Source organism: Primulina tabacum, chromosome 4, assembly GCF_025594145.1.
Source record: "Primulina tabacum isolate GXHZ01 chromosome 4, ASM2559414v2, whole genome shotgun sequence".
In the NCBI taxonomy this organism is placed as follows: Eukaryota; Viridiplantae; Streptophyta; class Magnoliopsida; order Lamiales; family Gesneriaceae; genus Primulina; species Primulina tabacum.
This window is the reverse complement of record NC_134553.1, coordinates 2,597,694-2,619,532: the sequence shown is the minus strand read 5'-3', so window position 1 is coordinate 2,619,532 and position 21,839 is coordinate 2,597,694. Positions and strand designations below refer to the sequence as shown.

The 21,839-nt window shown below is 36.3% G+C and overlaps 5 protein-coding genes across 8 annotated transcripts; all 5 read left to right on the top strand.

The window, feature by feature from the left end:
- Nucleotides 1-1,286: 1,286 nt before the first annotated feature.
- Nucleotides 1,287-4,436, top strand: LOC142542377 (uncharacterized). 2 transcript variants are annotated; one of them, XM_075648983.1, is made up of 10 exons: nt 1,289-1,587; nt 1,970-1,992; nt 2,204-2,279; nt 2,358-2,579; nt 3,088-3,198; nt 3,275-3,332; nt 3,418-3,491; nt 3,860-3,948; nt 4,030-4,108; nt 4,202-4,436. In XM_075648983.1, the coding sequence occupies exons 1-9, from the start codon at nt 1,492-1,494 to the stop codon at nt 4,097-4,099; spliced, it is 819 nt and encodes a 272-aa protein (XP_075505098.1). In that variant the 5' UTR covers nt 1,289-1,491; the 3' UTR covers nt 4,100-4,108; nt 4,202-4,436. The 2 variants fall into 2 exon arrangements, with proteins under 2 accessions (XP_075505099.1, XP_075505098.1); XM_075648984.1 differs by having other exon boundaries at nt 1,287-1,587; nt 4,030-4,436.
- A 1,058-nt stretch (nt 4,437-5,494) lies between these two features.
- On the top strand, nt 5,495-6,858 carry LOC142541412 (uncharacterized). Its single transcript, XM_075647947.1, has 3 exons — nt 5,495-5,873; nt 6,345-6,386; nt 6,615-6,858. Exons 1-3 carry the CDS (start codon nt 5,594-5,596, stop codon nt 6,728-6,730), a joined length of 438 nt encoding a protein of 145 aa, XP_075504062.1. The 5' UTR covers nt 5,495-5,593; the 3' UTR covers nt 6,731-6,858.
- Nucleotides 6,859-7,600: 742 nt separating this feature from the next.
- On the top strand, nt 7,601-13,935 carry LOC142542375 (uncharacterized). Of its 3 annotated transcripts, none has more exons than XM_075648979.1 (12): nt 7,607-8,195; nt 8,310-8,401; nt 8,756-8,950; nt 9,725-9,772; nt 9,842-9,970; nt 10,597-10,721; nt 11,059-11,169; nt 11,537-11,645; nt 11,751-11,869; nt 12,749-12,902; nt 13,386-13,530; nt 13,700-13,935. In XM_075648979.1, exons 2-12 carry the CDS (start codon nt 8,369-8,371, stop codon nt 13,756-13,758), a joined length of 1,227 nt encoding a protein of 408 aa, XP_075505094.1. In that variant the 5' UTR covers nt 7,607-8,195; nt 8,310-8,368; the 3' UTR covers nt 13,759-13,935. The 3 variants fall into 3 exon arrangements, with proteins under 3 accessions (XP_075505096.1, XP_075505094.1, XP_075505093.1); XM_075648978.1 differs by having other exon boundaries at nt 8,273-8,401; XM_075648981.1 differs by lacking the exons at nt 12,749-12,902; nt 13,386-13,530; nt 13,700-13,935 and adding an exon at nt 11,957-12,742 and having other exon boundaries at nt 7,601-8,195; nt 8,273-8,401.
- A 123-nt stretch (nt 13,936-14,058) lies between these two features.
- LOC142542374 (GRAS family protein RAD1-like) lies at nt 14,059-16,792 on the top strand. The gene is made up of 2 exons (XM_075648977.1): nt 14,059-14,615; nt 14,715-16,792. The coding sequence occupies exon 2, from the start codon at nt 14,924-14,926 to the stop codon at nt 16,433-16,435; it is 1,512 nt and encodes a 503-aa protein (XP_075505092.1). The 5' UTR covers nt 14,059-14,615; nt 14,715-14,923; the 3' UTR covers nt 16,436-16,792.
- Nucleotides 16,793-17,170: 378 nt separating this feature from the next.
- On the top strand, nt 17,171-20,326 carry LOC142542376 (uncharacterized). The gene is made up of 4 exons (XM_075648982.1): nt 17,171-18,407; nt 18,517-18,742; nt 18,854-19,929; nt 20,104-20,326. The coding sequence occupies exons 1-3, from the start codon at nt 18,216-18,218 to the stop codon at nt 18,988-18,990; spliced, it is 555 nt and encodes a 184-aa protein (XP_075505097.1). The 5' UTR covers nt 17,171-18,215; the 3' UTR covers nt 18,991-19,929; nt 20,104-20,326.
- The last annotated feature ends 1,513 nt before the right edge of the window (nt 20,327-21,839 follow it).

Here is a 21,839-nt window from a genome sequence, read left to right as displayed (position 1 = left end):
AAATTGTAAAATTATATCCTTATAAACTTTATTAGAAAATTAAATAATATTAATTTTATTTATAAAAGTTTATTTTGTTATCTTAACCGAAGTTTTATATTGAAAACGGAAATCGAACTGAACTAACCTGTATTTTAAAAAAAAATTAAACCAAACTTTCGAATAAACTAAATGTAGAAAAAAACGTTTTTCGCTTTACCAAAAACTATAGCTTATGGTAATGGTGCCTCAAATATTTTAAATTGCACAGCAGCCCAAACGTCACGATTCAATCGCTCTACCTAGTAGTGACAATTATTGCATCTCAACACCGAATCGAATTTTCAAATTAATTCATTTTGGTATGTTATTTTGGTTGAAGCCGATATCTTGTTCACTAATAGTTTGTAATTGATGTTTGCACGTAATTTGTTGATATATGCTCTTTTGGTTTAAAAATAACTTGACAATTTTTATTTTCTTCACTCCCTGAGTTACTTAATTAGAAAAATTCAATATTCCCAAAATTTTACAACAAAGATTTATTTTTCAAATTTCATACTTATTCAGTTATTATAAATAGAAATCACAAAACAAGTCCAGTAATAATTGCACATCGATATCAAATATTTCAACCAATTGATTATTATTCAAAAAATATGCAACAATAGATCTTTAGGGTAAAAATTCAAACTCCAAAATTCAGATATATCATAAGACAATATTATTGCAACTCGAATAATCACGACTAAATATTCAAAGATACTTTTAGAGTCGTTGAATTTTTATCTCAAAGTTACATAATTTCATAACATGCAAAAATAAACCAATCAATACATATTAATGAATTATGATTTATGAGAGTTGTTTTATTTTTAAACATGAGATTAAAAAAATTAAAAAATAGAACTGATAAAAAATCTGTTCCATTTATAATATCGGGCGAAAAAAAATTTAAAAATTAAAAATACCAACTTTTTTTTTTTAAAAAAAGGTGGGGTTGGAGCCCACCATAAAGCATAAATTCTTATATGAAGCTTTTCTAAATCTTATTCAAATGATCGTTTTAAAATTATTATAAAAAATAAAAAAATAATCTGTATAAGTTTTTATTCAGTAAATATTTTACACAAACTTTTTCTCATGTACCAAAAATACTAGTATTTAATATTATACACGAGATGACAAATGTGTCCAAATGTTCAGACATCGAGCGCTTGATTTTTTTTATTTTTTTATTTTTTATTTTAACATATCGAGCGCTTGATACGACCCGTGAAATGACAAATTGCAAGCTTGTCCGATATAACTGAAAACTGGCTCGATCCATCGGGCCAGCCCACAATTTCCCAACCGGCCGTCTAAATTTGAAATGGATCGAAATCGACCTTCAACGACTCAGTGACGACCGCCCAAATAAATAACAGCGTGGCTCCAAACGATCTGCTTCTGGGTATTTTAAAGAAATAATGGTTCCTGTGATTGAAAAGAAGCAGCGAAGAAGGGGAACAGATGGCGGAGAATAAAGCGAATCCGTGGCGAAGTGTTTTACTTCTTTGTTTGATGCTGCATGTCACTCCATCTATGTCTCAGTCAAGCCCTAAACATGTAAAGTCTTCTCTCGCTCCGACGATCGAGATCCCCCCTTCCCCAGGTCATGTTTGTCGACATGGATTTGGTCAAGTCTTGAAAAACGAGATTTTTTTAGTTATCCAGCTACGTGGGATTTCTGTATATTGTTTGACATTTTGGTGATGAAAATCTTGAATCTTATAAATCTTGCCTTTTAATACTCCAGGTGAGTTCTATATTTTTGTTGATCCTTAGAAAGTTTTGGTTGCTTTAGGCTATCCATTATCAATGGCAGGGTCAACCTTGTCCAGCCTTAATCTTTTGTAGGCGTCATGATGTTTCTGTTGAATTTGTTTGTTCGCAAGGGTATTCTTTTATCTCTCGATCAATTAACGTTTTTAATTTTCTTGTGCCGCAGGGTAGCGACTACCCTGAATCAAGGTAACATTTGTTGTCATTCATTTTAAAATTTGGTCGTCATTTGTTTTCTGATCTGCTACTTCTACCATTGCTTTCTTTCCCCCTTTTGGTGAGGGTGGAAACTACTGAACTCTCTTTTTTGGTTGAATTAAGCACGATAATTTAAAAATGTTGTGGTTAAAATGTGGCATTCATGTTGTTGATGACTTCCAATTTGTGTTTTGATGCATAGAACTATCATAAAAGACCAGCCTGAAATTCATTGTTCGAGAGAGAGAAGTCGAGCAGCCTCGAACATTGTGGATGAGGTACCTTACATTTTAATAGTTACCTGTAAGTAGAATCATCTTCTGTTCTTTACTAACTTTGAAGAACTAATTTTGCAGTATCTCATGCCTTTTGTGGAATCGGAGAAGTATCAACTTTCACGTAAATGCAGACTTCATCCAAGCAATAACATATTTAGAGACCAAGAGGAACATAAGATACATACAGATATAAGTGAATGGAGGTGTGGATATTGTAAAAAACTCTTTCGAGCAGAAAAATATCTGGATCAACATTTTGACAACAGGCACTCCAATCTTCTAAATTCTGTGCGTAACCTTGTATGTTCATTCCATGATTTAAACGCTAAGGGCAGAATCATCCTTTTGTTTACTGATTCTTTTATGCATTGCTGTACCAGTTGATTGCACTAGCTCTTATTAACAATTTCTTTCAAGTCTTTTTAATTCCAGAATATACTGATTTTATCAACAATGGTGGAGCCCTGGTATTAAAATGATAGCAATGACTATGCCCACGAGAGTACAAAACATGCATTGACTGATATGATGGAATCACCATGAACTGCAAAATCCACAAATTTTGGTTTTGCTAGCATCTGAAATTGTTTGACTGTGATGTACGGTCCATTATAAGTTTTTGCCTATCTCATGGTGTGTTCATATCTTTATAATAAAAATCTTAATTGCTTTTTTTTCGATCTGTTCATACACATAACTCCTTAGATCCTCAGATTTGGAATTTATTAATCTTTCATGCTTTTGTATGTGGCCCAAGTATGGTGATATGATTTTAAATCCTTAATATGTGTATAGAGTCAGGAGCAAGTGCTTGGCTGATCTATGCGGAGCTTTACATTGTGATTTTGTTATAAGTTCATCATCTCGAAAAACCAAGTGTAATCCTGCTGCTGCTGCTAGGAACCGTCACTTATGCGAGGTTGTTCCTGGATTCTTGATCAGTTGTATGACATGTTTGACGATTCCTTTGTTTATATTTTTGTTCTATTTTAAAGGATCTTGCCAACACCTGTTTTCCTTCAAGCAATGGTCCATCTGCAGCTCGTCTCCATGGTACCATTCTTTCTAGACTCTAGTCCTAGAAAAGTAGGATGGATTTGGTACATTTGTTCACATACTCTTTCTGGTGATCTGCTAGAGTTTTTTCTACTTCAATTCTGTGATGCCCACATTTGCTTAAAAGGCAGAAAACCTTTCTCCAGGGGTGGCAGGGTAAGTGATTTATTTATTCATGATATTCCACCTATGGTGTGCTCTGAGAAGTTTTTGTGCATAAATGGAGAATCTAGAGGAAATTTTGATTTGATGATTTTGTAACCTTAATTCGAAGTTGATCCTATAGGTGGTACTAAATGGTTGGTGGTTCATGCATATGCTTAATAGCTGAATTTTGCAAATAAGTCGAATGATTTGGTATTACAGATTTGAAATCCTTTAACTTCCTAATTCTTGGATCCAAAACACCCTAAAAAACAACCTTTGAAGCGAGTTCAGTGAATTGTGCAGTTTCATTTTCTTGCGGATTTCACTTTTAAGCCTTCTCTTTCTCATTATATCTATCTCACTTCTTTCCTTGACAGAAGCATACGGGAGTCTTCTACTTGGCCATGTCAATACTTATTATGATGCTTCTTCCAATATTTTATGTGATTGTATATCTCTACCAAAGGTCCTGTTCTTACTTGTCAATTTTCGGTTTTCTTCTTGGATTTAAGTAAATATTCTCAAGGTACTGATTTACGTATGACAGAGAAATGAGAAAAGGAGCACAACAGCTTAAGTTCGTTTCAAAACCTCAGAAAAAAACGAAGCCTTCTTGATTTTATCTGGTAGTTAATCTACAATGCCTTGATGTTATCTGATAATTTATAAAATTGTTCACAAGATCAAAGCGCATTACAATTATCCTTGTTGCATTTCAGGTTAAGATTTTGTACGTTATGGGATATAAGACATGGCACAATCAGGGATTAACTGCACCATATGAGATTCTTTATGTTGTACTTTATGTAGAATGGTGTAAAAGTTTTTAGGTTTTATCGATCAGGATCCATTTGTTATGAATATTCAGGTGGGTAAAGTAAAAAATCTTTTTCTTTTGTGTCAAATTTTTGCTGATAATCTGATAAATACCAAGAGTTCCTTGACCTTTAATCATCTTCGTGACAGAATTTTTCGGTTTTTACAAACGATGTTTACATTATAATAGTCACAAGAGCTAATACTACTGCTGATTATTTAACTAAAGTGGACCAAATAGATTATTAACTGATGGTATTCCAAACAATTATCCTTATGAGTTTCCTCGTATAATTGTCACGATTGCTTAAAGATCGTCGAGCTCCGAGTATGAAGCAACATGGACCAGAAGCAACGAAGCAAGCAAGTTATGCAGTTATAACACCAAATGCAAGTAATATGAGCTCATTTGACAGCAAAAAACCTTCCGGATCACTGAGCCGAACAAATGCTAGCTCCTCATTTCTCCACTGATCGTTCCTCAGCAAAGAGCTACATGGTCATTTCTCGTTGTCATAATCGTAATGATCAAGTCTACAAATTCAATGTAGTAAAGTAAGAAGAATTGGTGTACTCGGGGTTAATGAGATCCTACCTATGGGCACTGCCCTCATTTCATTTCAACGGGTAAGATCTTGCAACACATACAATTTTAAAAAAAAAAGTGGGTCCTATATATGCATGGGCAAATCTTGACCATCCATCCTATCATGGGGACAATGCCCACATGGATAGGATGAAATAAACCGTGTACTCTGTCACTTCTTCCTACGGATGCAACAAAAAATATACTTTTAAAGAAAATTGTTTTTTTTTAACAAAAATGTTTTAGTCCGCTCATACGTTGACATCAAAATTGACAAGCATCCTACATCGTGTGTGTGTCTAAATATTAGCATTAAAATACACAAATGTATCCCTGGATTAGATAGTAAGTGACATTCCTTTCTTTAAAAGATTCTCCCATATGTACCACCTATTTACATGCACGTAGTTACGTACAAAACTACACCAATTCTATTTCAAAGATTTATCCGTTTCCACAAAATACGTAAGGTTTCACTGTCAAGATTAAGAATATGTATATAACCTCGTTCAACAAACCGTTCCTGGTCACATGGATTCCAGATCTCCTCTTCCGAAAAATCCCTGCAGCCCCTTTCACTCCTATATATACACGTGATCAACAAACACCAAAAGGACCGAGAAAAGCGAAAACAAGAATAGAAAAAGCAAAAACAAAATCAACACATAATGGCAATATCCAACTCATTTCTCTTCTTCTTTCTGCTGTCATGCTCATGGGTTTTTGTGGGTTTTGGCCAAGGACAAGGAGACACACTGCCGTGTGTGCAGAAACTGTTGCCATGTCAACCTTATGTGAAGGTGGATTTGCCACCGGCGTCGTGTGCTGTGTGCCGATGAAACAGCTGGTGGCGGATGACAAGGCATGCCTTTGCAAGGTTATAAACAATCCAGGAATATTGCAGAGCCTTAATATCACCAAAACTGATGCTGTGAATCTTGCCAAGAATTGTGGAGCCAGTGCTGATTTGTCTGTCTGCAACAAAATTGGTATTTCTAGTCCTTAGTTTCAACTTATACGCTATGTTCTTTAGGACTATATATCGAATACAATAATTTCAAATAGACCCAAACATCACTTGAAATTTTTGTTATATGATTAATTTGGTCGATATGGTTAATTGATGACACCAAAATTGATTCTCATCCAAAATCAGTATAATTCATTAGCCTTTGCTAAGATTTAGGAGTCGGTATACGTTTTAAAAGTATATATTAACCTTTGTTAAACAAGTGGCCATATATTAAATTGAATTTATCTTGGCAAAAACTTGTGTGAGACGGTCTCACGAGTCGTATTTTGTGAGACGAATCTCTTATTTGGGTCATCCGTGAAAAAATATTACTTTTTATGCTAATAATATTACTTTTTATTGTGAATATCGGTAGGGTTGACATATCTCACAAATAAAGATCGTCTCACAAGAGACTTACTCATTTATCTTTATGTTGCTATTGCAGTTATTCCATCGCCTGGATCCACTCCATCAGCTCCTTCTAATGGTTAGATTTTTGTATCCACTGATTTTGTATATTTCTAATTCTCTTGTTAGACTTAGCACAAAATCAGGTTTAGGAAAGCTTGCCTTGCGAATTTCCCCCTTTAAGTCACCACATATATTGCAAGACAATTTTCATGAATATATATTTTAAAACTATGTTGGAAATATATTCCAATTTCGAAAAAAGAACAAGGTCGGATTAATGAATGCGGTCGTTCTTTGTTTTCAGGTACAACACCGAGCCCACCTCCGAAGAGCGCAGCTAGTGCGGCGAGCTTCCACCATGTTGCCGCATACCCGAGCCTGCCCGTTGCAGTGCTAATCTTTACTAAATCTTCTAATTAAATTTACCCATTAGCAATTTTCAAGTCTAACTCCAGCTCAAACATGTTTATTTGTTTATTTTACTTTTTCATTAATCAGTTTAATATATTTAAATATTTATTCGGCAAATAATAACTAGAAAAAATTAATTTCTTGTGCCGTCTACAACAATCTGCTTCAGAAACTCTATTTTTTTTTTTTTTTGTTTTAATGCGATAATCGGCAGTAAATAATAATATATAGGAACAGATTAGTGCACGAGCCGCGGAAAATAAAGAAACATCAAATGCAAGCATATGGCGCTCCCCAAAATATGGGCACCGGCAACGGCTGATTACGCTATTCAATCAACCCATCAGCAAAACATCTGGGTGCCTTTTTTCAGGTCGATGAAATCATTCAGAAAGAAAAAAGAGAAAAAACACCGACAAAATTGATACAGAAAACAAACGCACTCAAAGAAAATGGAAGGTTTTCTGTGCTCTCATTTTTATGTGTGTGTAACTGAAGGAGGAGCCCTAAGTGATTAGTGGGCTTATGTCAGGCCCATACGAATGTCACTTCAAAACGAGGCCCAATACGATTATGAACATTTAAAATTGGGGGAGAGTTTCAGTGCTTTCAAATGATATATACGTGCGTAGGAGGTGGCATCTGAAGGAGGAGCCCTAAGTGATTAGTGGGCTTATGTCAGGCCCATACGAATGTCACTTGAAAACGAGGCCCAATACGCTTATGAGCATTTATCACAAGTAAAATGAGTGGCGTATCCAAAACCAGGATACGAAAATGACACATATATCAAGATATTAATATGAGACGGAACGGATAAGATCGAATTCCGAATTTGTACCACATTTTAGTTATCAAACTTTTTGTAACCCATCGAGACCCGAGAGCAGTAGCAAATTTCTTGACATCACCGTTGAATTAGCTACATAAAAAATGGATGAAGCTAAGCCAGTCTGAATTAAAACAAAACTTTTTGAGAATAAACCATTAATTTAATGTAAGAGCTCTCTATTTTGTTTCACATACTTTTGTCGTGTTTTGTTCTGTACGTTCCTCTCGGAATTAGATGGCCTTACTTTTGGAACGATGATAAGATACGAATTTCGATCCATGTTTCTTTCTGCCTTTGGGTTGTCCAAAGCCCACTATCTCAGCACGCAGCCACGCCTTTCATTTTGTTCGTCTCTTCCTTCTCTGCCCCAAATTTTACGTTTCACCAATTCTGAAAATCTCATCACGTAGTTTTTCACGCATTACTCAGCATCCGAATTATATCCAGGAAAGACATTCTAGTCGACACCAAGATCACTTTTTTAAGCGAATTTTGAAACGGGTCTCAGCTACATAGCACTGAAGCATCATGCTTCATATCGATGTGAAGGAATTTCAAGAGAAGTTTTCTGCTCGCTTCAGACCGTTGCAACGTTCGTGGGAATTTTGGATTCGAGTCGCTGATATCTATACTGGTTACAAGGTGTGTAGTACGTGCGTACTTTGTTTGAATATTAAAGGAATTATTGAACTGAAAGAACACAATGTCTACACGTTTAGGTGTTTCAACTTCGAGTAAATTTCGAGAAAAATGCAGAGAGACGGGAGGCTTTGTGGGAGAAGCAACACGAGTTAGCTGCTGACAAGATATATAACATGTGCGCTGAGCTTGGCGGGTTTTTTCTCAAGGTATTTTTAGTACCGATCTTGTGGTTATTTACGTCAATTCCCAAAGGTTCTGTTCTTTTAACTTGATTCCTTAGTGGGTTCTTGATTATCATTCGAATTCATAGAGTTCATGGGGTAACATAATTTTCATAAGAACTATAAATGGAGATGAGCCCTCTCATTTTTTTTTATCTCTATTGCTCCTGACTCGTGTTCTTCCTACCGGTACTTGTACTCGATTATTATAATGAAGACTGGATTTCCACTCTTATGGCATTCTCATTGTTTAAATATTTGGCATCTTGGCTGTGAACCAATTTTGGACTAACTATTTTTATGGAGGTTGAATTTATTTAGTTTTTGGGTGTGAATTAGGTTGCACAAGTAATTGGTAAGCCTGACTTGGCACCAGCTGCTTGGGTGAGAAGGTTAGTCACACTGTGTGATCAGGCTCCTGCAACACAATACAATGTGGTCAAGGCTGTGCTTGAGGAGGAGTTGGGCCAAAGCATGGATGAACTGTTTGAAAGATTTGATGTTAACCCCCTTGGTTCCGCATCAATTGCACAGGTACTTTTCTGTGAGGACTTTGGTTGAAGATAGATTCTATTTGCTCAGCCTTTGTGAATTTGTATTCAATCCAAGGCACATATAATAGGAAAGCCTTAACTAATACCGTCTTTTTTCTTGGCCATTCAGATCCATTCCGTCTGTAGCATTAAATCTCGCAAATAAAATTCATGGTCTCATGAAAAGTTGCAGAAACAAGTGCTTTCCACTTTTTCTTATTCTTAAGATTTGTCATTTCAGGCTTTTATGCAGTCAATTCCACCTTTTCACCTTTACTTGATGCTAAGTCTAGCTTATTCTAAACATTATGAAGATTTGGAATAAAAGGTCTCAGGTCCAACATGAAATTCTAGAGAATTATGCCGTGTCTAAGAGAATCTTTGGTGTTGGTTGGATACCTTTCTGGTACTTCCAGAAAACATTTCTGGACATGTGTTTAGACGTCAGTGTAGTTTCAGTTGTTGAATTGGAACATATAGATTAGAGTATAATTGTGCTTTCTGATGAAGTTCATGTTTCATTGGAGATCTGATATTTTGTCGGAATGCATTATTTTAAAATTACTTGATTATTTTAAAATTTAAAAGAACAGTGTGTTGATTAGAAAATATACTACAATCGGCTTGTTTTAGATGTTGTGCAAATGTTCAATTCATTAGGATTTTACTGTTTACTAATGTTATTTTCACTCCTTTCTAGTTATTTTGACATTTTATGGATGGGTATTGTTGCTTAACACTAATACTGTGCTCCACTCGTTCATTTATCATCTAGGTTCACCGAGCACGGCTCAAAGGTGAAAAGAGTGATATTGTTGTGAAGGTAAGAGCACTTTTCTGTTTTCTCGCAGTCTTGATGTGTGTGTAAAGCTATAATAATCTCATCACATAGGTGCAACATCCAGGCGTTCATAGTTTGATGATGACTGATATTCACAACATGCAAGCTTTTGCACTGTACATGCAAAAGACAGATATAAAGTTCGATTTGTATTCCGTAACCAAGGAAATGGAGAAACAGGTATCTTGTCTTACTTTTCTGCTAATATACCTTTTGCTGGATAACCTTTTTGACTTTTTTTTTTCTATCAGTCAAATTAATTTTTTGATGTTCTTTGTTTTGTCATATTTATTTGAGACAATCATATTCTGTAAAACTGGACAAGAAAAGAGAATGAGTTACAGTATGTCTATAATATTCTTTGTTGGTTCTTTCGCATCTTCAGAGATTTCATTTCTTCCCATCTTTTAGATCTGTACGGGCCATTGGTGAAAATAAACTGCGTTGAATTGTCATATAACTTGCTTTTTATAATTGACAGTGGCTCCTCGTATGCTGCCTGCTGTCATTCTAATCCATATTTTTGTTTTCCTTTTTCTTTCCGCGGTTCCCAATTTGTTATCAATTTTGTTGCTAGAGTTTTATGAGTGACCTGTTTTACAGCTTTTCTAGTTTGTAACTTCGCTATCTGAATCTGCTTTCTATATCTTGAGTGTCTGAATCCTAGATTAAAAAGTGTAGTTCTGATATGCAGCAATTGCTAACTTGGACATCGTTTTCTTTCTAAATAAAACTAGTTATATCTGTTGTGTTATTTTTTATGTTGTTGACTAATGTTGGTTTTCATTTTTGCATTTGTTTTTAAGATTGGATATGAGTTTGACTTTTTGAGGGAAGCTGATGCTATGGATAGAATTCGGTGTTTCCTTTATGAAAATAACAAGAAGTCCCCTGTTCAAATCCCACGTGTCATTCGAGGCTTGGTCACGAGGTATAGTTCAGATTGTTGCTTTCTGTAAATGTTCAGTAATAAACTAAACCGAAAATAATCAAGCCCTCTTACAATTCAAGGCTAACTGAATCTAAAACACTAAAAATTGTTTACATCCCTAATATATGAACTCATAGTCTTCATTTATGATTCATCATTCCTAATTTGGATTTTGGGCATAACATTATTTTTTTCTACCGTGACCCAATATTTAAAAAGTCAAACAATTCAAATTTCTTCTCAGGCTATGATCATGACCCAGCAATTTGCTAATAATCAAAAGAGTAATCCGATACTGATGTATATAGAGTACTAACTTGTCTACTCCTCTTCATAGGCGTGTTTTAGTGATGGAATACATCGATGGAATCCCAATCATGAAGCTCGGTGATGAGATAGCAAAAAGAGGCCTAAATCCTTCTGGTAAGGTGGCAGCAGCAGCAAAGCAGTAAGCCCCTACATCATCCTAGAGAGTATGATATCCTTGGTTAATCATTTATGTTTTTTCTCAAAGAAAAAACCACAGCTGAGTAGTGGGATTAAGACAAGCCCTTACCTCTTTCTCTCTCGCTCTATATATACTGATTACTCCTCATATTGTGTGTGGGTTTCAATTAATTATGTATGTCTCCGGATATCAAAAGTTAATATATCTTATTCTTAAAGGTATTTTGGCAAATAAAAAGAAGTATAAGAGATCAAAACCTAATATAATAAATATTTAATGTTTCCCTATTTTTTTTCACCTTGTCTTTCCGATGTAGGAGTCGGTAGTATTATTTGTTATCTTCACATTGAGTGATCTTAAAATGCAGGAACATCCTTAAAAGTTTGACACTTATTTATGGACAGATGATATTGGGGAGTGGTTTCTTTCACGCGGATCCTCACCCTGGGAATATATTGATTTGTAGAGGTTCTGAGGCAAGTGTCATTACAATATCGTCTATTATATCTTGCATAGTTTCTCAAGTTAGTTTCCTCATCTTAGTTCTTTAATTAATTGATGGTTTGTGTCTTGCAAATCAGGTTGCTTTGCTTGATTATGGACAAGTGAAGGATCTTCCTGATGCATTGAGGCTAGGATATGCTAGATTGGTGCTAGCAATAGCAGATAACGATCCTACTGGGGCATCAGAGAGCTACAGGTGCTGCTTTGTGTTTTTAGATGCATCTATCATGATTTTTACGCAGATTCTTAAGTTAATATGACATTCAAAAGTGGTGTGCGACAGGGTTATGAGCTTAAGCTGTGCCATGAAGATCATGCATACTCAACAGCTAGAAAGATACAAAAAAAAAAAATAAAGAAAAGAAATGAAAGCAAATCGTAGTTTATACGCTCTCCTGAGGTTTTTTAATGTCAAAAACCACCTTTAACGATTTGGCGCATCCTATTGTCCCCAGTCCTCTCAGTCAAGTTACAGTCCTAACTGTATTATCTGTCTTGGGAGTTTGTTTGGATGTGGGTATGTTGGTTATGTCTAAATATAACTCAAACCTTTAACAAAGTAGACATGGTAATATACCGATCCTTTTTTGCTCGAGTATTTTATCTGCTGCAAAAGACAATAATTTGATAATGCTGTCTGAGTATACACATTCGTATTTATCTCATATATTTAGAACAAATGGACACAATTGGCATGCTATTTGAAGAAAAAATACCAGACAGCGCATCAAATTATCTTTCCTCATGAGTGTTTCTTCCTCACATTTATGAGAATCACAACAGAATCCTTTTGAGGATAGAACTGCGATTTTGATTGTAGGTCAACTAAATATAAATTTTTGACAGATATTTGGGAAATATATAGAGTTATTCTGTCCTGAAGAGCACTAATGTACCTTAATAGCACACCCTTGGTACTGGCAGTATTTAAGGTTGGACGCATGATATCAGTAAAATAGTACCTGTGTTAATGTGAGAGAGATTGTCCCCTTATATTTAAAGTCAAAATAAGATCGTCCCCTTATATTTAGAGTCAAAATCTTTTGGTATATTTAATGTGCTATTCCGACATTAGGGAGCTTGGCATAAACACCTTGAGCAACTGTCCGGATGAGCAAAAGGAATTGCTTAGGTTGGCCCAAACAATGTTTGACACAAAGCTACCACCGGGTGTGACAGTGCTACAACCTTTCTCGGAAGGATCTTCGATAAAAAAAATCGCCGTTCAGGTATGGTTTTTAATCTTTAGGGGCTCCAGTACTGAATCTTACAACCATCTCAACCCAAAAAGTGCCTTTTTCCCATAAAAGATCTTATTTCTAATTTCCTGCATTACTTGAGGTGAATCTTCAACATTTAGTAAATTGTGGAACTTATTATTGCATAAAATCTTTTGGCTTTTATGTTTTTTCTTCAAACCTTATATTTTAGATATACACATTACAACCATCAAGTTCTTTAGGTAAAGAAATTTCTTTTTGGTCAAGGAAATGTTGTTGTGCTGAAGTGAAACCAAAACTATATTGAAGTTTGCAACATGTAAGCGCTAGTCTTGAAACTGGAATAAATTTTTGACTCCGTATACTGGTTTTTTGTCAAATATCTCCTCTAACTTTATCAAATAGTGTGGCATTTGATACTGTTTAATGCTGTGAAAAGTAAGTGATTCGTTCAGGACTAATTTCCACTGTGTTGTGGTGGGTGATGTTTAGAGTTTCCCAGGAGAACTATTCTCTGTTCTTCGTACAGTGCATTTACTGAGAGGACTTAGTGTTGGGCTCGGAATAAACTATTCATGTGCCGAGCAGTGGAGACCCATTGCTGAAGAAGCTCTTTACCGTGCTGGGAGGCAAAAAGGTGATATTTTTAAAATCTTACGTATATTTGTACATGAGTGTACTGTGCTACGCGTGAGATATTTTAGTTTTTCTTGCATACTGAGCTGAAGCTTATCATATAATATCTTATAGTCTTCTGGAAATATGTCTGCTAAAGAAAATTTAAATTTATTGCGGATATGTTACAGTTAAAGATCACAAAGGAACCGAGAGACGTGGCCTTTTCAGAAGCATTTTTGGGAGGTAACAAATATACGAGACAATGAATTAACCATTGCAATTTATCTGGTGTTCTACCATCCTGTACAGACGGGGCCTAATATTTTTTTTGTGTGTATTCATCTGTGTAAAAAACTATGGACGTCGTCCCCTTTTTTTAATGGTTTTCAAGAAACATCCTATATAGACGGGCCCAAGATTTATTTTTGTTTGTTTTTTCATCTGTGAAAAACTATGGAATTCGCACCCTTTTTTTAATGTTTTTTTGAAGAAAATTGTTTGTTTGAGAGATACAGTGAGCAAATCCGTCGCCAAATCAAACTTTACATTGTTGGGGCTAAATTCCTAAGTTGCTATCTCTAAAAAAAGTACTTTATAAACTTATTTTCCAGAGTTGGTAAACACTGAGCGTATATAAGAAGTATGAGAAGTAAGGGGATTGATTTATTTGGATATGTTAAAAAAAGTGTGTTGGTTTTTTGGGAAAAAGAATGGGATTCATTGTTTTTTATATTATAATAATAATAAAAACCATCAACAAATTATATGTTTATGATGGCCAACCGTTTGCCAATAAAATATGCTATGCCGAATATGATACCAAATGAACAATCCAATATGAAAAATCCAGAAGGGCATCGTCATTTATATACACTTATTATTAATTTCATATAAAAATTAAATTTTACTGTCTGAGGGAAATCTTTTAACCTCCCCAAATATTTATTTACTTATTTTTAACTTCTATTTCTAACCACATTTTTGACACGAGGTCGCTTTCTTAATGATATAATATTAATAATTAATTGTTCATGCTAGCTAGATGTGGTAAGCCTCCTACATTGGAAGACGATGACCAACGAACAAGATTCCAAAGACATACTTGTGAGTACTAAAACAATGGAGCAGATTATTAAATATAGAAAACCCGGATTCAATACAATTGATCAATGCTGATTATTTTGTGAATTTTCTTCCTGGCAGGAGACAATCATTAAAACCGTGTTATTCCCTTGAAATTTTGGATTCATGTTTAGCGACAAAAAACTTTGTAATTCGCTTCAAACAAGAAAATCACGTCCCTTTTTTCTATATAAGCTGCTTTCTTTGGTTAAGTGGTTCTTTCAAGAGTCTTGCTAGAGATCAAGCACTAGAGAATATATATAGAGAGTGGTTTTTCCTTGGTTAAATAAATGGCTTACATTTTCTTGCCTGATCAAGACTATTCATGTGATGATCGAAGAAATTATGCTGCTGCATTGCCAATTTTGGACAATGCGGATGCTGAAGCCTGGCTTCCTAGCTTGTACGATGAGAGCAATGATTTCAAGAGGCTGAAAAGGACAGCAAGTTTAGGCAATTTCACTGACAGCAGCTCTAGCAGCATTTGCAGCAATGGGAGTATTCCTCGTACTAATAGCGCGAGTAGTCTGAGCAGCGTGCCGAGGCCTCACTTCCGAGATCATATAAAGATGTACAATCAACGATTCCTTGTGGCTGAGGCGGTGGAGGAAGCGGCAGCAGCCATTGGCAATGCTGAGGATGGAGGAGCCGTGGAAGGAGAGGGCAATGGTGATGGTATGAAGCTACTCCAGCAGCTCATTTCTTGTGCTGAGGCCGTTGCTTGCCGTGACAAATCGCACGCCTCATTTTTGCTATCCGAACTTCGGGTTAATGCATTGGTATTCGGTACTTCTTTCCAACGCGTGGCGTCCTGTTTTGTGCAGGGGCTTGCCGATAGACTGGCTCTGGTTCAACCCCTTGGCACCGTGGGCTTTGTTGTTCCAAAAATGAACGTGACAGATGCTTTATCAGACAAAAAGGAAGAGGCGTTGCGCCTAGTTTATGAGAATCTGCCGTATTTTCAGTTCGGTCACTTTATTGCGAATGCCTCGATTTTGGAAGCCTTTGAGGGAGAGAGTTTAGTTCATGTGGTGGACTTGGGGATGTCACTTGGTCTACCACATGGTTACCAATGGCATGGCTTGATTCATAGCCTTGCCAACCGCTCTGGCCCACCGCCTCGGCTCCGGATCACCGGAGTCGGACTATGTGTTGACAAGTTTCGAGCCATCGGAGACCAGCTCGAGACATATGCACAGAGCCTAGGGCTAAATTTGGACTTCTCCATTGTGGAGAGCACCTTGGAGAACCTAGATCCAAAAGACATTGTGGTGTATCCGGGCGAGGTTCTTGTGGTGAACAGTGTCTTCAAGCTGCACTCGGTGGTTAAAGAGAGCCGTGGCGCGTTGAACTCGGTTCTAAAAAATATCCACGTGCTGTCGCCAAAGGTACTAGTACTAGTCGAGCAGGACTCGAGCCACAATGGACCATTCTTTTTGGGCAGATTTATGGAGGCACTACACTATTACTCAGCTATATTCGACTCCCTCGATGCCATGCTACCAAAATATGACACTAAACGAGCCAAAATGGAGCAATTTTACTTCGCTGACGAAATCAAGAATATCGTGAGCTGTGAAGGGCTTGCTAGGGTCGAGAGGCACGAGAGAGTTGACCAATGGCGCCGGAGGATGAGCCGGGCCGGATTCCAGCCGTACCCTTCGAAAATGCTGTCACAAGCCAAGCAATGGCTCAATAACATCAATATTTCTGATGGTTACACCATTGTGGAGGAAAAGGGTTCCCTCGTGCTTGGTTGGAAATCTAAGCCTATTGTGGCTGCTTCTTGCTGGAAATGCTGAGTAACAGTTTCGACCGATTCTATGCTCCGAGCTGATACATTTTCTGTTTATTAATTATTGTTGGATCATAAAATATACATTTGGTGTATATTTTATGATCCAATAACAATTAATTCAGACAATGAATATCATCACTCTCCAGTTAGCATAGAATCATTCACCCCATTTCTTTTTTTTATCTGCAAAAGTGGGATTGATAGTGATCTCACATAAAATAAAACAATGATCTTAATATATATGCGACTAAAACTGTCTTAAAAGTTTAGAAATTCCTAAAAATAAGACAAAATCCTGAATTGATAATGACATCTTCAGGACCTTATAAAAAATTTGGAATTGGTTTGGTGTGCATAGAAAGTGTGGTTGTAGTTAGAAACAAGAATATTCACATTCTTTCATTCTTTGTCTAACTTTTAGGCCGATTGTTTCATGGCCTTATGGAGGAGGTATAATATTTCCCTGTTAATTTACTTTTCAATCATTTTATCTTCTTCTTTCGACTTACACTATTACTCTTACAAATGTATCTATACAATCTTTTGATGTTAATTAAACAAAATTTATATTCATAGCTCTCCTAATTTAACTCTAAACCAATGCAAATATTAATTTTTTTAAAAAAGATAGACGATCCCGAAGAGGGAGAAAAATTCCTCTAATCTAGCTGAATACCATTTCAAAACACCAAAAATTACATAACCCACTAATGCCACGTTTGGTACTTGGGATTAACGTAGGATAACACTTTTAGTCAAGTGTTTGGTTCATTTTTAGACCAATTGGTATAACCATGGGCCCGGGATTGAGGCACTGTAGAAACGTGAAAATGAAGGAATTAAATCCCAAAGTCACGAAGGTATTCTTAGTCCATATTTCTACAGTAGATCAGAAAGCTTGTCTCTTTTCCAAGATTACCCTTCGCCCTACCTAAACAACGTGGATTCCCATTTCTCACTTATTTCTTCTCTTCGATTGAAAATGGCCGCCTTCGTTCTTGATTGTGGTTTACTACATATCGTCTACTGAAATCCTGTTCGGAGTCTCGCAAGTAGTTTGTCAACGACCTACTGTCAGCAGGTAAATAATCTACTTCAAGAAAAATTTGTTAAATTTCTCAGCGACTGATTTGTTTTACAAATTAATCAATTCTTCTTCGTTTTCGGATGTAACTATTGACTTCCATCACCGACTTTTAAGTGCAATACAACATTTGAGGTTTCAATCGTGCATTCAAAAGTCTTTAGTGATAATACATTAGTTTTCGAAAATGCATATATTCGTTTTATTTCATTGTAATAAAACGCACACGATTTCTCATATCCCACAAAGTGCGAACTTGCAAACACGATTCCCTTTAGTGTCTGTGTTTTTTTTAAATTTTCATTAGTCTTCTTTTTTTGTGCGGCTGAATATTAATGTCTTGTCGTTTGTTGAGGGTTGTGGCAAGATGAACATGAAACGTAGAAACCTTCTACTGGTTCTAATGGTAAAACAACTGTTGTTTACAAATGTATTGATGTTGTGTCTTCTAATCCGACCACGTACGAGAATGGTTGCCCATCGACGTCGTGTCACTCGTACCAGACCTGTTTCGTACAGCATGACACAAAGAATCAATGCTCAATTTAGCCATTTGAATATGATTATTGATGCGGGGGATGTTCAATGCGTGTTGAACTTGAGAATGAACCGAAACGCATTCGGAAGGTTGTGCTATCTTTTAATGCATTTATGAGGACTAACAGATTCTCGATATGTCCGCGTCCAAGAGAAGGTTGCAATGTTTTTGTCTATATTGGCACACCACAAGAAAAATCGGGTAACCAGTCATGATTACATGCGTAGTGGACAGACAGTGAGCGCACATTTTCATGAAGTTATGCGTGCGTTGTTGAAGTTGCATACGTTAATTCTTGTGAAGCCTACCCCTGTCGATGCGAATTGTGACAGCGATCCTTGGAAATGGTTTGAGGTATTACTCTGTTACAAAATTGGTTGGTTTTTTAGTTGTCGATCAACTTATTTCTAATTAAATTCAGTATTGTCTAAGAATTATTTACCTCGTTTCATTGTTGTGAAAGGGTTGTCTTGGTGTGTTGGATGGAACTCATATCGGAGTACATGTTCGTGCCATAGACAAAGCCAAATATAGAACAAGAAAAGGAAATATTGCGGTTAATGTGTTGGGGGTTTGTGATAGAAATATGAACTTCATTTATGCTCTTACTGGATGGGAGGGATCTGCCGCTGACGCCAGGGTTTTAAGAGATGCATTAACTCGGGATGATGCATTCAAGGTTCCTAGAGGTTATGTGTGAATAAGTTTGTTGTCTACTTGTGTCTATTTTTTAGTTCTGCGAACATTTACCATGAATCTTGTCCCAGAGAATTCTTATTTGATATTTAACCGTTGTGCAGGTTGTTATTATCTTTCTGACAATGGTTACGCTAATGTCGAGGGTTTTTTGACTCCGTACAGACGAGTAAGATATCATAAGGATGCTTGGGGCAATCGTGCATCCGCCCCACAAGATCATAAGGAGTTATTCAATTGAAGGCATTCACAAGCAAGAAACATTATTGAAAGAGCATTTGGTTTGTTGAAAAAGAGATGGGCTATTCTTCGAAGTCCTTCGTTCTACCCCTTGCATGTTCAAAACCAAATAATTCTTGCTTGCATTCTATTACATAATTTCATCCGTAACCAAATGCCCGATGATCCTTTAGAGGAAAACGAAGAAGAAGTCGGCAGTCCCATTCACTGATACACAGAATGAGTATATAAACAGTTTTGAGGCGTCGAACGAGTGGGTTAATTGGCGAGATCTGTGCGCAATGTCCATGTGGAACACCTACAATTCGCTATTCTTTCTTGTAATATGTCATTGTCTGGGGTTGCACATCTTTTTTTTTTTGTTTTTCTAAATCTGATGTTGTAGTTGTTTTCAGAGCAATGAGTGTAATTGACGGAACTTTCACTCGATGACATTGTATATGCAGCTTAAATCTTTTAATGTTACATTTTGGCATTTTTTTTGGTTTTTACCATTTTTAGTTTCTCAATGAGTACTCTTATGTACTTATGATGTTCGTTTCATGACAGAAATACTCCACTTAGCTTTCTTCTACTCATGGACAGTGTAGCAACTTCTGGTAGCCGCAGTGCGAGGTACAAGAAACCGGACAAGACACGGCGAAGTTGGAGTGGCCGTGAAGAAGATGTCTTAATATAGTCGCTCAAAGAAGTAATGACAAAGGGTTGGAAAAGTGAGAATGGTTTTAAAGCGGGTTACTTGACTTTGTTGGAGAATGCAATGTAGACAGCAATTCCAGGAACAAATATACGTGGGAATCCTCACATAAATTCTAAAATACATGTATGGAAGAAAACATATAGTACTTTGGTGACGTTGTTATCCAAGAGTGGTGTTGGTTGGAATGATACTGATAACACGATCGATGCTACAGACGAGACTTGGGAATCAATTGTGAAGGTATGTATTGTATAGTACTTTGACCTTTGGACAAAAGTATGTCTGGATCGTGAAAGAAAATGGTGAAATTTTGGAAAAGAAATATATACATTGTTTGTTGGAATTAATAGGTATTTGTAATCTCGAAACTTTAGAAAGTCTATTGATTACTCCTTCACTTGATGATTGATGCAGCATGACCCAAGTTTTAGAGCAATGCGGCATAAGCAGTGGATGCATTTCAATAATTGGAGTGAAATTTTAGGAAACGATCGAGCTACTGGGGAGCATTCAAAGAATTTTGAGAATGCGTTACAACAAGTTCTGAAACTTGGCGAAGAAATTCCGAACGAAGAGTTCATTGGCGAGACTCGTACATTTATCCCTTTCGATGGTGCTGATGATTCACTATCTGAGATGCATACACCAACGTCTAAAAAAATGCAGGTACATCTTCGAAAAGTAAGAAAATGAAGCACACGAGCGAGCATGATGAATCAATAGTCGAAGCAATTCAACAACCTCGCTCACATCACGAAAGACACGATGTCACAATTGATCAAGCAAATTTCCGCGGACAACAAAATTTCTGATGTTCAAGATACCGTTTTGGATGCATTGCAGGGTCTTACCGACCTTTCAGAAGATGAACAAGTTGCTGCAGCTAAGTTATTGTTCAACAACCATAACGACTTGGCATTATTCAAAAGACTTGGCGAGCGTGGAAGAATTTGCTTGGTTAAGAGGTTGTTGCGTGGTGACTAGCGCTTGAAGATTTATGTTTGTTTTGGAACAATGGTTTTTGAATTTGTGACCAGTTAGAACTTAGTTTTCGTAATGGTCGATGAATGTCGATTTTGTAATCTGGTATTTTGGCAAGAGCTGACACTCGTTTTTGATAAAAAAAAAATGATCAAGTTAAAACTATATTCAATTTCGTATATGCTCTACTTTCTTGTATTGCAAATTCCTTGTAATGACTTGTATTACATACCCTTGTGCACTACCCTTAATTCTGATTTTTAATTCCAGTTTTACTTGTAATGACTTCTATTACATACCCTTGTGCACTATCCGTGTATTACATACACTTGTGCACTTCTAAATAAATTTTCAAATGACTTGTATTACATGCCCTTGTATTAAAGTGCAAAATTGTTTAACATACAATTAATTTTCGTAGCAAGATATCCTCGTTCAGTACTGTAAGTCCAATGACTAAAATTGAAAGTTGAACATTTCTGAGGTGAGGAATTTAAGGATGTGTTGTACAACAAAAACACAAGTCATTTAACAATGGAATTGGTCATTTACATACAACTATATTGCCCTACAAAAAGAATTCGAAAATGCTGCACCATACCTACGACTTATACATACATGAACATGAAATACATATAACATATAATGTGTACAAAGAAGACAACCGAGTACACACTTGTACCAACATTTAACCAAAATACACAGTACATCATCATACTGTAACTTACTCGGTCAAAACAACAAAAGGGTGGTGCTATAACTCCCCATAACGCTGTAATAAACATTTAAGCACTGGAATCATCTGATGACAGCTCAACAACAGCAACCTTCTTCGATGTTTGGTCGTGTGATTTGGTCTGCTTTTCCTTTGAATTCATGTTGATTCCTATGTTCAAATTCACAGCATCATTCGTCTCAGGAGCATGAAATTTACGGACGGAATCATGCACGACAGCTGTGTGACACAACTTCTGCTTCTTCCTACCGTTTTTGTAAACAACTCGAAGTTGCTCAGCAGTTAAGAACTTTGGCTCAGTATCAGCTACTTCCTTTTCACTGCATATAAAGTTTTCATCATCAGAAACGAGATCAATTACAGGTACATGGTACTTGCTGCTCACGGTTTCTTCGGAGCAATTTTCATAACGTGAAGACATTGTGCACCACAT

Bases quoted from the DNA above. Each gene is read 5' to 3' on its own strand.
- LOC142542377 (XM_075648984.1), top strand. From the start codon at position 1,492: ATGGCGGAGAATAAAGCGAATCCGTGGCGAAGTGTTTTACTTCTTTGT. The intron at 3,333-3,417 runs GTACCATTCTTT...GTGATCTGCTAG, and splicing joins ATCTGCAGCTCGTCTCCATG to AGTTTTTTCTACTTCAATTC. The intron at 3,492-3,859 runs GTAAGTGATTTA...TTTCCTTGACAG, and splicing joins CTTTCTCCAGGGGTGGCAGG to AAGCATACGGGAGTCTTCTA.
- LOC142541412 (XM_075647947.1), top strand. From the start codon at position 5,594: ATGCTCATGGGTTTTTGTGGGTTTTGGCCAAGGACAAGGAGACACACT. The intron at 5,874-6,344 runs GTATTTCTAGTC...TTGCTATTGCAG, and splicing joins GTCTGTCTGCAACAAAATTG to TTATTCCATCGCCTGGATCC. The intron at 6,387-6,614 runs GTTAGATTTTTG...CTTTGTTTTCAG, and splicing joins TCCATCAGCTCCTTCTAATG to GTACAACACCGAGCCCACCT.
- LOC142542375 (XM_075648978.1), top strand. From the start codon at position 8,082: ATGCTTCATATCGATGTGAAGGAATTTCAAGAGAAGTTTTCTGCTCGC. The intron at 9,773-9,841 runs GTAAGAGCACTT...CTCATCACATAG, and splicing joins AGAGTGATATTGTTGTGAAG to GTGCAACATCCAGGCGTTCA. The intron at 12,903-13,385 runs GTATGGTTTTTA...GGTGATGTTTAG, and splicing joins TAAAAAAAATCGCCGTTCAG to AGTTTCCCAGGAGAACTATT.
- LOC142542374 (XM_075648977.1), top strand. From the start codon at position 14,924: ATGGCTTACATTTTCTTGCCTGATCAAGACTATTCATGTGATGATCGA.
- LOC142542376 (XM_075648982.1), top strand. From the start codon at position 18,216: ATGTTTTTGTCTATATTGGCACACCACAAGAAAAATCGGGTAACCAGT. The intron at 18,408-18,516 runs GTATTACTCTGT...TTGTTGTGAAAG, and splicing joins ATCCTTGGAAATGGTTTGAG to GGTTGTCTTGGTGTGTTGGA. The intron at 18,743-18,853 runs GTTATGTGTGAA...ACCGTTGTGCAG, and splicing joins TGCATTCAAGGTTCCTAGAG to GTTGTTATTATCTTTCTGAC.